At 41.9% G+C, this 13,440-nt stretch overlaps 1 protein-coding gene across 2 annotated transcripts in view; it reads left to right on the top strand.

Annotated features, from left to right (window-relative positions):
- chn1 (chimerin 1) overlaps positions 1–13,440 on the top strand; it is a 120,705-nt gene that overhangs the window by 37,836 nt on the left and 69,429 nt on the right. For both annotated transcript variants that reach the window (XM_063052134.1, XM_063052135.1), the window contains exon 6: positions 2,483–2,596. In XM_063052134.1, the coding sequence (XP_062908204.1) occupies positions 2,483–2,596 (114 nt within the window). The remainder of the gene's footprint in view (positions 1–2,482; positions 2,597–13,440) is intronic.

Below are 13,440 nucleotides of genomic sequence, written 5' to 3' on the forward strand. Positions count from 1 at the left end.
GCAAACTTAAATATGGCATTGCAGCTGTGCTTAGCCTTAGTCATAAGTATAAAGCAAGAGATCAGGGGGCAAAGCGCACAGCCATGTGGTACACCTGTGCTGATGGTGACTCTGGAGGAGATGTTATTGCCAATCTGAACTGACTGGTGACTGCAAGTGAGGAATTCACTAGTTGCATAAGGAGGTATTAAGGCCAAGGATGAAGCTTATTGATTAGTCTGAAGGGACGATAGTATTGAATGCCCTGCTGTAGTCAATGAGGAGCATCCTGATGTATGTATGCATCTTCACTCTCCAGATGTTCAGGGTTGAGTGAAGAGAAAATGAAATAGCATCTGCTGTTGATCTGTTGTGACAGTAGGCAAATTAGAATGGGTTCATGTTGCTGCTCTGACAGGAATTGATGTTTCATCACCCACCTCTCACTTTATCACTGTAGATGTAAGTACTACTGAACGTTAGTCATTGAAGCAAATTACAATGTTCTTCTTGAGCACCAGTATAATTGAAGCCTGCCTGAAACAGGAGGGTACCTCAGACTTCCAGAATGAGAGGTTAATGAAGGTAGAGCAGTAGAAGTAGTGTATATGGATTTCAGAAAGGCATTTGATAAAGTACCCCATGCAAGGCTTATTGAGAAAGTAAGGAGGCTTGGGATCAAAGAGAACCTTGCTTTGTGCATCCAGAATTGGCTTGCCCACAGAAGGCAAAGAGTGGTTGTAGGCGGGTCATATTCTGCATGGAGGTCAGCGACCAGTGGTGTGCCTCAGGGTTCTGTTCTGGGACCCCTTCTCTTCGTGATATTTATAAATGACCTGGATGAGGAAGTGGAGGGATGGTTTAGTAAATTTGCTGATGACACAAAGATTGGGGGTGTTGTGGACAGTTTGGAGGGCTGTCAGAGGTTACAGTGGGACATCAATAGGATGCAAAACTGGGCTGAGAAGTGCCAGATGGAGTTCAACCCAGATAAGTGTGAGGTGGTTCATTTTGGTAGGTCAAATATGTTGGCAGTGTGGAGGATCAGAGGGAGCTTGGGGGCTGCTGTTGCGCAGGTTGACTCTATGGTTAGGAAGGCATAAGGTGCATTGGCTTTCATCAACCGTGGAATTGAGTTTAAGAGCCGAGAGGTAATTGTTACAGCTTTATAGGACCCTGGTCAGACCCCACTTGGAGTACTGTGCTCAGTTCTGGTCACCTCACTACAGGAAGGATGTGGAAACTAGAAAGGGTGCAGAGGAGATTTACACGGATGTTGCCTGGATTGGAGAGCATGCCTTATGAGAATAGGTTGAGTGAACTCGGCCTTTTCTCCTTGGAGCTGCAGAGGATGAGAGGTGACATGATAGAGGTGTATAAGATAATGGGAGGGATTGATCGTGTGGATAGTCAGAGGCTTTTTCCTCGGGCTGAAATGGCTAGCGCAAGAGGGCACAGTTTTAAGGTGCTTTGAAGTAGGAGATATCAGGGTTAAGTTTTTTACGTAAAGAGTGGTGAGTGCGTGGAATGGGCTGCCAGCGACAGTGGTAGAGGTGGATACGATAGGGTTTTTTAAGAGACTCCAGTATAGCTACATGGAGCTTAGAAAAATAGAGGGCTATGGGTAACCCTAGGTAATTTCTAAAGTAAGTACATGTACGGCATAGAATTGTGGGCCAAAGGGACTGTTTTGTATTGTGGGTTTTCCATGTTTCTTCTAATAAGAGTGCGATAAGACCACTGAATCCAAGCACCACAAAGAGTTTATCATGAAACACAGACCCCCAGCTTTTGCCTTCCCTGAGTCAGCAGTTTAGTCAATCCTCTGTATTGAGAAGACTTTAGGTCTTACTGATGCATCTGACATGTCCGGAATGAGCCATATCTTTCTGAAACATAACGCAGCAATTCCTCATTTCCCTCCGATACAACAATTTTTCCCTTAGGTTCTCAGTGTTGTTCTCCAGTCACTGTACATTTGCTAAAAAGATACCGGGTAGAGAAAGTTTCATATCTCAGTATTTTAGTCTGGTTTGCAGTCCTTCCCTCCTCCCTCTCTTATGGCCATGGTGATACACCTTTGTACCTGCATTCTTGAGAGTTAAGTCCACTGTGTCCTTCAGAAGATTGTGAAATTGCTGGTTTGTTAAGACAGTTCAAAAGTATGGTACTTAAAGGGAAATTACAGGCTACAGTTTGCCATTAGAATAGTACCATCATCTTTCACTAGCAACATCTTGGAGTTTTACTCTTACCCCAATTTTAGTGCGGTCATTCTATCTGTCACTTTTCAAATTTATTTTCCCTGTTATTTCTTTAAAAGTGATTCCTCTAATTTGAAATTTTTTACTCCTATAGATGCCTCATAAAAATATAAGATTGTATTTAATTGCTGAAACTGATCTGTATGCAGGAATTATTTTATTACAAAAGAGCCACATAAATTGCAGAATGCTGTAGCTGCAGCATTTTATGACAAAATTTCATTTCTTTTTGCAAATAGGTTTCATGGAATGATTTCACGAGAAGCAACCGATCATCTGCTAAGTGTAGCAGAGGGAAGTTACATTATTCGGGAAAGCCAGCGTCAACCTGGTACCTATACCTTGGCACTGCGGTTAGTGGTAATTTATATATTTAAATCCTCAGTGAAATTTTGAACTACATATGTTACTAGCTAAATTGATAGCTATTCATAAAATAAAATGATAGAGCTAATGTATTAACAGAAAATATTTGAGATTTACATTATGCCTTTATCATTCTATTGTCTTGTACAGTAACATTTCCAAAATCGATTGCATATTTAGCTTTTCCTTGCTCAACTTATGTCATGGTTTCACATTATACTGCTCAGAGAGTTGCTTCTTTCAAACTTGATGATTTTAAACATGCATGACTGTTGACCACAATTAACTTTTTTTAAAAAAAAGAAGACATTCCTTTGGATTACATGCTGCTGTGCCTGAAACCTGAGGCAAATCCCTAGTGTCTACAGAGCAGAGAGAAACAGTGATCTCATGTTACGTGAATGAAGTCACGGAGAAAATTACTGGTAGATACCAAGCAGCTTCTTTATTTGACGAAAGTAAAGAAGGCATCATATGGGGATGCTTTCAGTCAAAAGGTCTCACTGGCCCAGTGTGGGGCTCAGTATTTTATGTGCTACGCAACAGAGGACAATTCCATATTTACAAGGTATGGACAATACTTTCTTTGAAACTACACAGAAACTTCATGTCTCCATATTCGCATACACACCATAGACATCCAAATGAATTTTAATCAGTATTGTCTGGTCTAAGATTCACTGCTTTTAGGAACCCATTGTTCAGAGCTGCAGTCCAAATTAAATCCACAGTACATATTCAGATGTGTAGACTGGTAGCCAAAGTCATTTGCTGAATGTAAATGTGCCAAACACAAAAATTGTTCTAACACTCATAACTACACAGTTTGATGTGATAATAACCAAGGCATTGTGTAGGAGCTGTCTGTGAGGACTTTGTACTAGAATATATGATGCAGTTGCTCAGCGCTGAGATGCAGGGTACAACCTGATTGGTACAGTAAGTGGACCATTATTAGGGATTAGCAAGTTCTGGTGCACTGATGTTGTTGTACACCTCCACCCATATGTTTAGATCAACTGGAACTGGAGATCTGTGTCGCCAGACAAAATGATGTGGGACATCATTTCCAAAAGAAGTTGCTAATAGAACCACAATCTCTGGACAGTTCATCAGCAAGTGCAGCTTCTTCCCTCAGGCAGTGCTGTGCAGCTGAACTGCTCATACTAAACTGCTACTGTGCAGCCTTATTCTTGGTGCCTCTTCACACCCTACTTCATGTGGTGATGTGATCACTTTAATAGTTTCATGTCTGTGGGAGCACCAACAGTGAAGGGCTGAACACTTGGCCAAGTTGCTGGTACCAGAGAAAGGTCAGTAACACCTTTCTCTGTGACCCATTTTAGAATGAATTCCACCTACACTTTTGGTCTTGGGGAAAGTATTCTGATCTTAAAACATAGTTTCAGGATATACACATACACTTTCACCACGTGGCTTGGTTAATTTTTAGGAATACTGAGAACTTTTAATGCTGGAGGAAGATGTGAGTCAGGCAGCATCAGCAAACGGAAATAGTGAATGGTTCACAGCAAGGCCTTTCATCTGGTTAGAAAGATGGAGGGGAGATGGCCAGTATAAAACGGTGAAGGGAGTGGGTGGCATTGTAGCATAGTGGTTAGCACAACTCTTTACAGTACCAGTGGCCCAGATTTAATTCCTCTATTGTCCTCGTGACCGCATTGGTTTCTTCCAGGTGTTCAGTTTCTTACCTTAGTCCAAAGACGTACTAGTTGATAAATTGTCCTGTCATTAGGCGCGCGTTAATTTGGGAGTTGTTGGCCGGCACACCTTGAAGGGCCAGAAGGGCCTGTTCCGCGCTGTATCTCAATAGATAAATTAATTAAGCAAAAATGCAAGAAATGGATCCAGTGAGGAAGGGTGAAAGGCAGATAGAGAAAGGAAGTAAACAAAAGCTGAGATCTGATAGGTGGAGGTGAAAAAGTGCTGTAGATGATGGAATCAGACGAGAAGAATGTGGAGTATGGAATCAAATAAGGGAGGTGAGGTGGGCAGATAGGAGCAAAAGGGGGGGAATCATTGGAAAATAAAGAATATAAAGGAGGATAGTAAAAGCTGCTTTAGGTATGTGAAGAGGAAAAAATTAGTTAAGACCAAAGTTGGGCCCTTGAAGACAGAAATGGGTGAATTTATTATGGGGAACAAAGAAATGGCAGATGAGTTGAACAGGTACTTTGGATCTGTCTTCACTAGGGAAGACACATACAGTCTCCCAGATATAATAGTGGCCAGCAGACGTAGGGTAACAGAGGAACTGAAGGAAATTCACATTAGGCAGAAAATGGTGTTGGATAGACTGATGGGACTGAAGGCTGATAAATCCCCAGGGCCTGATGGTCTGCATCCCAGGGTACTTAAGGAGGTGACTCTAGAAATCGTGGACGTGTTGGTAATCATTTTCCAATGTTCTATAGATTCAGGATCAGTTCCTGTGGATTGGAGGGTAGCTAATGTTATCCCACTTTTTAAGAAAGGAGGGAGAGGGAAAACAGGGAATTATAGACCAGTTAGCCTGACATCAGTGGTGGGGAAGATGCTGGAGTCAATTATAAAAGATGAAATAGCGGCACATTTGGATAGCAGTAACAGGATCGGTCTGAGTCAGCATGGTCTTATGAAGGGGAAAACATGCTTGACTAATCTTCTGGAATTTTTTGAGGATGTAACTATGAAAATGGACAAGGGAGAGCCAGTGGATGTAGTGTACCTGGACTTTCAGAAAGCCTTTGATAAGGTCCCACGTAGGAGATTACTGGGCAAAATTGGAGCACATGGTATTGGGGATAGGGTGCTGATATGGATAGAAAATTGGTTGGCATACAGGAAACAAAGAGTAGGGATTAACGGGTCCCTTTCAGAATGGCAGGCAGTGACTAGTGGGGTACTGCAAGGCTCGGTGCTGGGACTGCAGCTATTTACAATGTACATTAATGATTTAGATGAAGAGATTAAAAATAACATTAGCAAATTTGCAGATGACACAAAGCTGGGTGGCAGTGTGAAATGTGAGGAGGATGTTATGAGAATGTAGGGTGACATGGACAGGTTGAGTGAGTGGGCAGATGCATGGCAGATGCAGTTTAATGTGGATAAATGTGAGGTTATCCACTTTGGTGGCATGAACAGGAAGGCAGATTACTATCTGAATGGTGTCAAGTTAGGAAAAGGGGAAGTACAACGAGATCTAGGTGTCCTTGTTCATCAGTCACTGAAAGTAAGCATGCAGGTACAGCATGAAGTGAAGAAAGCTAATGGCATGTTGGCCTTCATAACAAAGTGTTGTCCTTCATAACAAAGGGAGTTGAGTATAGGAGCAAAGAGGTCCTTCTGCAGTTGTACAGGGCCCTGGTGAGATCACACACCTGGAGTATTGTGTACAGTTTTGGCCTCCAAATTTGAGGAAGGACATTCTTGCTATGGAGGGAGTGCAGCACAGGTTCACTGGGTTAATTCCAGGGATGGCGTGAATGTCATATGTTGAAAGATTGGAGCGACTGGGCTTGTGTACACTGGAATTTAGAAGGGTGAGAGGGAATCTGGTTGAAACACATAAGATTATTAAGGGATTGGACATGCTAGAGGTAGGAAACATGTTCCCGATGTTGGGGGAGTCCAGAACCAGAGGCCACAGTTTAAGAATAAGTTGTAGGCCATTTAGAATGGAGTTGAGGAAAAACTATTTCACCCATAGAGTTGTGGATCTGTGGAATGCTGTGCCTCAGAAGGCAGTGGAGGCCAATTCTCTGGATGCTTTCAAGAAAGAGTTAGATAGAGCTCTTAAAGATAGTGGAGTCAAGGGATATGGGGAGAAGGCAGGAACGGGTTCTGATTGTGGATAATCAGCCATGATTACAGTGAATGGCGGTGCTGGCTTGAAGGGCCGAATGGCCTACTCCTGCACCTGTTGTCTAAAAAGTGTGGATGATGTTTCGATGGAGGGTTACAAGAAGAAGCAAGAAGCAGGGTGATGGGATGGATATTGGAGCTGCTGGGTAGATCAGGAGGAATGAGAAAACGGACAAAGTGAATCTGAAATTGGAGAATTCAATGTTCATACTGTTGAATTGTAGACTACCCAAGCAAAATACAAGATTTATGGTTAACCTCACCTTGGCAGTGGTTGAGGCCAAGGATAGTGTTTGTGTTGGAATGGGGAAGAGAATTAAAAAGGCTAGCAACTGTGATCCCCATTAGGTCATGATAGAGTAGTTGCCGAGTCTCCATCTGGTCTCATAAATGTAGAGGAGACCATATTAGGTGCACCGAATGCAATGAACAAGGCCAGAGGAAATAGATTATGAATGTCTGCCTCGTCTGGAAGAACCTTATTAGCCTGGATTTTGGTGAGGAAACAGGTGTGAGGACAGGTGTTACACATTCTGTGGTTACAGGGGGAAAGTATGTGGGTAAGTATAGAGGTTAGTGAGGTGTGATGGAGAGAGAGATACCTGCAGGAAACAGGGGTGAGAAGGGGAAGATGTGTTGGAATTGTGTTGTAGCTAGCAAAGTTGCAAAGAATGATGTGCTGGATGTGTAAGCTGGTGGGCTGAAAGGTGAGAACCAGGGGAACTCTCCCTGTTCTATCTAGGGGGGACTTTGTGAGTAAGGAACTCATCAACAATGCTGGGGGCTGTGTCTCACTTTCTGAGATGGGGGAACATCACATATGCCCTAGAGTTGGAAGGTTTAAATGCCTATGCCATTAGATTGTAGAATTTTATCGCAAGGTACAAACATAATCCATATAGAATCAGAAAATTTTCTAGATGAATCGCAAAGTAATAAAAAAGGGCAGAAGATGTTTGTGATTCTGAGTGTAATTTAGTTAATATTTTAATTTTTGAGGTTAAAACATTGAATGCATTAATGTCCTAATGTTTAAGATTATGGTGTATAAGATGATGAGAGGCATTGATTGTGTGGATAGTCAGAGGCTTTTTTCCAGGGCTGAAATGGCTAGCATGAGAGGGCACAGTTTTAAGGTGCTTGGAAGTAGATACAGAGGAGATGTCAGGGGTAAGTTTTTTTATGCAGTGAGTAGTGAGCATATGAACTGGGCTGCCGGCGACGATGGTGGAGGAGGATACGATAGGATCTTTTAAGTGATTCCTGGGTAGGTACATGGAGCTTAGAAAAATAGAGGGCCTTTTTCTACTTGGCTCAAACACAAACTGCTTGTAAAAACTATCTTGTCGGCATTCTACACATTCTCTTTCTTGGGATTCAGCACCAACCTGATTTTCCCAATCTACCTACACATTGAAATCCCCCATGACTATCATCAATATTGCAATTTTTATATTCCTTTTCTATCTCTCATAATTTGTGCCACACATCTTGGCTACTGTTCTAACTGAAGGTGTTGTATCTAAATGCGCGTAGTATACAGAATAAGGTAGATGAACTTGCAGCATAGTTGCAGATTGGCAAGTATGATGCTGTAGGCATCACGGAATCATGGCTGAAAGATCATAGCTGGGAGCTTGATGACCAAGAATACACATTGTATTGAAAGAATAGGCAAGAAGGCAAAGGGGGGCCGCATTGATCTATTGGTAAAAAATGAAATCAAATCATTAGAAAGGGGTGACATAGGGTTGGAAAGTGTTGAATCATTGTGGACAGAGCTCAGGAACTACAAGGGTAAAAAGAACTTGACTGGAGTTGTATATAGACCCCCAAACAGTAAAAAAGATGTTACCTACAAATTACAAGGGGAGGTAGAAAATGCATGCCAAAAGGGAATTGTTACAATAATCATGGGGGACTTCAATATGCAGGTAGATTGGGAAAATCAGGTTGGTGTTGGATCACAGGAAGGGGAATTTCTAGAGTGCCTATGAGATGGCTTTTTAGAGCAGTTCGTGGTTGAGCCCACTAGAGGATTAGCTATTCTGGACTGGGTGTTGTGCAATGAACCAGAATTGATTAGAGAACTTAAGGTAAAAGAACCCTTGGAGCAATTCATCATAATATGATCGAATTCACTCTGAAATTTGAGAAAGAGAAGCTAAAGTCAGATGTATCAGTATTACAGTGGAGTAAAGCGAATTACAGGGGTATGAGAGAGGAGTTGGTCAGATTGTTTGGAAAAGAACACTGGCAAGGATGATGGCAGAGCAGCAACAACTGAAAATTCTGGAAGCAATTCGGAAGGCTCAGGATATAAACATCTCAAAGAGTATTCTAAAGGAAAGGTGACACAACCATGGCTAACAAGAGAAGGAAAAGCCAAAGAGGACATATAATAGAGCAAAGATTAGTGGGAAGTTAGAGAATTGGGAAACTTTAAAAAAAAAACAACAACAGAAGGTATCTAAAAAGTCACTTAGAAGGTAAAGATGGAATATGAAAGTAAGTTAGCCAGTAATATTAAAGAGGATAGCAATAGTTTCTTCAGATACATGAGTGTGAAAGAGAGGAGAGAGTACATTTCAGACCACTGGAAAACTCTGCTGGAGAGGTAGTAATGGGAGATAAGGAAATGGCAGATGAACTAAATTGTGTCAGTATTCACTGTGGAAGACACTAGCAGTTTGGTGGAAGTTCCAGATGTCAGGGGTCATGAAGTATATGAAGTTACCATTACTAGAGAAGGTTCTTTAGTTCTTGGGAAACTGAAAGGTCTGAAGGCAGGTAGGTCACCTGGACCAGATTACATACACCCCAGAGTTCTGAAAGAGGTGTCTGAAGAGATCATGGAGGCATTAGTAATGATCCTTCAAGAATCACTAGATTCTGGAATAGTTCTGGAAGACTGGAAGATTGCAAATGTCACTCCACTCTTCAAGAAGGGAAAGGGAGGCAGAAGAAAGGAAGCTATAGGTCAGTCAGTCTGACCTCAATGGTTGGGAAGATGTTGGAGTCGATCATTAAGGATGGAGTCTCAGGGTACTTGGAGGAACGTGATGAAATAGGCCAGAGTCATCATGGTTTCCTAAGGGAAAACCTTGCCTGCCAAATCTTTTGGAGTTCTTTGAAGAAGTAACAAGCAGAATAGACAAAGGAGAATTGGTTGATGTTGTGTACTTGGATTTGCAGAGGGCCTTTAACAAGTTGCCATACAATGAGGCTGCTTAACAAGCTATGAGCCCATGGGTATTACAGGAAAGATTCTAGCATGGGTAAAGCAGTTACTGATTGGCAGGATGCAAAGGGTGGGAATAAAGGGTGCTTATTCCTGGTTGACTGCCAGTGACTAGTGGTGTTCCACAGGGGCCTGTGTTAAAACCAATTCTTGGATGATGGAATCAATGACTTTGTTGCAAAGTTTGCAGACAATATAAAGATAGATGACAGGGCAGGTAGTTTTGAGGATGTAGAGAGGCTACAGAAGGACAGACAGATTGGGACAAAGGGCAAAGAAATGGCAGATTGAATAGTGTCAGAAGTGTTTGGTCATGCATTTTGTTGGAAGAAATGTAAGGGTTGACTATTTTCTAAATGGAGAGAAAATACAAAAAATGGAGAGGCAAAGGGACTTGGGAATCCTTGTACAGGATTCCCTAAAGGTTAATTTGCAGGTTGAGTCTGGTGAGGAAGACAAATGCAGTGTTAGCATTCATTTCAAAAGGACTATAAATAGAAGCAAGGATGTAATGTTGAGACTTCTATAAAGCTTTTTCCTCGCAACACATCCACAAGAGCAGTGAAGTGCCCCAAGGAATGAACGACAGTTAAACATGAGAACCCCTAAGACCGCCCCCCCAGCTCCCCCTCCCACGCATATGCGGCAGCGAGCAACAATTCCCCCCTCCCTCCACCAGCAAAAAAACATGCATCGGTACCATTACCGAACCCAAGCGTGTGCTAAGCAATAGCAAAGACACAGACCAAAGTTACCCCAAAGGCTTCGCATTTCATACAAAATTCGACAACCCACAGGTTCTCTCTCTCCTTGGCCTGCTGCGTTCACCAGCAACTTTGATGTATGTTGCTTGAATTTCCAGCATCTGCAGAATTCCTGTTGTTTATAACAACAACCCGCTGGTTTACGATGTTAGAAGTCCGTATCATCGCTTTTTTCGAGCTCTGTGTCTGAAGATCGCAAAGGCCTTGGGTCTTCAGGCCCACAGCAAAAGATTTTCCGGCCTCCCCGATGACACACAAGTCTCCTGCCATGACACCAACCCTCGATCCACCCGTCTCCAGAGCCCCGAGATCTTAGGCTTCTGAACACGATTGACATTCTCAGGCCAAACCCTTGGTACGTTGAATAGCAGCCAGTCGTGGAACCCCCGAGCACGGGCCCCATTCCCGCAAAGAACCGAAGCCTGCGTGTAACTCCAGGTCAAGGTCTTCAAAAGAACCCTGAAAGGGAAAAATAAAGATATTAAAGATAGAAATAGAGCTGTTTCCGAAGATGCAAGCAAAGGAGTTGCCATTTGGCGTCATCAACACTCCTAAACTCTGCCTTGTGGAGAAAGATGTTGTTAAGCATGCATACAAGGTCAGGAATCAAAAGGTTGAGCATGCTAGAACTAATATTCTGAGCTGCGTATATTTCAATGTAAGCAGTATTGTGGGAATGGTCAATGAGTTTAGCGCATATATCAGCACATGGAATTAATGGGATTAACGATAGTGTGACTTAATTGTGTGAGGGACAGAACTGTCAGTTTAGTGTTCCGGGGTTCCATTGTTTTACACGTGATAGAGCTAGAGGGATTAAAGGGAGAGGGGTGGTATTACTAGTCAGGGAAATTGTCACAGCAGTGCTCAGTCAAGACAGACTGGAGAGTTGGTCTAGTGAGGTTTTATGGGTAGAACTGAGGAATAAGAAAGGTATGACCACATTAATGAGATTATATTATAGGCCTCCCAACAGTCCGTGGGATTTAGGGGAGCAAATTTGTAGAGAGATCGCAGACTGTTGCAAGAAACATAAGATTGTGGTAGTGGGTGACTGTTGCAAGAAACATAAGACTGTGGTAGTGGGTGATTTCCACATACTGTAAAAGGTTTAGATGGGGAATGTATGTTCAGGAAAGTTCCCTTTATCAGTACGCAGCAGTCCCAACTGGAGAGAATGTGATACTAGATCTCCTTTTAGGTAATGAGACAGGGCAGATGACAGAAGTTTGTATAGGGGAACCATTTTTGCATCCATTGATCATAACGACATTAGCTTCAAGGTAATTGTTGAAAAGGAAAGGTCTACTCCTCGGGTTGAGATTCTAAATTGGAGAAAGGCCAATTTTGATGACATCAGAAAGGATCTGCCAAGTGTGGATTGGGATGGGTTGTTTTCTGGCAAAGGTGTACTTGATAAGTAGGAGGCTTTCAAAAGTGAAATTTTGAGAATATCGAGTTTGTTTGTTCCTGTCAGAATAAAAGGCAAGGATAACTGGTTTAGAGTTATCCTTGGTTTTCGAGAAATATTAAGGCCCTGGTTAAGAAAAAAGGGGTGTATAGCAGGTGTAGCAGGTAAGATACTTCTAAGAATTTTGATGACAAGAGCTAAAAGTAAGATACAAGCTGAAATAGGTAAAGAACAATCTGGTTTTGTGAAAGACAAAGGTATAAGAAATGCGATATTGATGTTAAGGATACTATCAGAACGAGCTATTCAAATGCAAAAAGATTTGTTTGTTTTGTCGACTACACAAAAGCATTTGATAAAGTGAAACACAATAAGTTATTCGAAATATTGCAGGAAACTCTAGATCTAGATTCGAAAGACCTCCGCCTAATCAGAAATCTGTACTGGGAACAAACTGCCGCTGTAAGAATAGATGGAGAAGTGAGTCAGTTTACAAAAATCAAGAGATGCGTTAGACAAGGGTGTGTTTTCTCCCCTGATTTGTTTAATGTGTACAGTGAAACAATATTACATATTAAATATTACATATAAAAAGACATCTCGGGTATCAAAGTTGGCGGTGAAAACATCAATAATTTTAGATATGCGGATGACACTGTGTTAATTGCAAGTACGGAGGAAGAACTACAAAACTTAATTGATCTAATTGTTGAAGAAAGTGCAAAAATGGGTCTATCTATCATTTGCAAAAAGACAGAATGTATGGTGATATCCAAAAAGAAGGAGAATCCTATCTGCAGGCTGAGAATAAACGGGGAAGACATAAAACAAGTACAGAACTTTTGCTACTTAGGAAGCTGTGTGACATCAGATGACAGGTGTGACATGGACATCAAAAGAAGAATAGGGATGGCAAAAGACATCTTTACGAGAATGAAGAGTATAATGACCAATACAAAACTAGGCATGACAACCCGCCTCAGAGCACTGAAATGTTACATTTATCCAGTTATGTTATATGGCTCAGAATGTTGGACAATATCGAGTAACACGAGGAAACAAACTGAAGCAGCAGAGATGTGGTTTTTGAGGAGTATGCAAAGAATATCATGGACGAAACGAATACCTAATGAGGATGTCATGAACAGAGCAAATACAAAAAGAGAAATAATGTATGAGATCATGAAAAGGCAACATGACTTCATTGGACATGTGATTAGGAAAGAGCAGTTAGAATGCACGGTAATTATGGGAACGATTGGAGGAAGAAAGCAAGAGGAAGACAAAGACAAATGATGATAGAGACAGCAGCCAGAGAACTGGAAATGAATACTAATGAATTGATCCATGTGACCCAAAGCAGGAGTGTGTGGGCCATGGCAGTCAAAGCTCAAACTGGGCATGGCACCTGATGATGATGATAGCAGGTATAGGGAGGCAGAAACAAATAAGGTACTTATGGAGCATAACAAATGCAAGAGAACACAAGAAAGAAATCAGGAAGAAAGAAGACCTGAGGTTGCTTTAGCAGGCAAGGAGAATTACCCT

Source organism: Mobula hypostoma, chromosome 6 (assembly GCF_963921235.1).
Source record: "Mobula hypostoma chromosome 6, sMobHyp1.1, whole genome shotgun sequence".
NCBI classification, from domain to species: Eukaryota; Metazoa; Chordata; class Chondrichthyes; order Myliobatiformes; family Myliobatidae; genus Mobula; species Mobula hypostoma.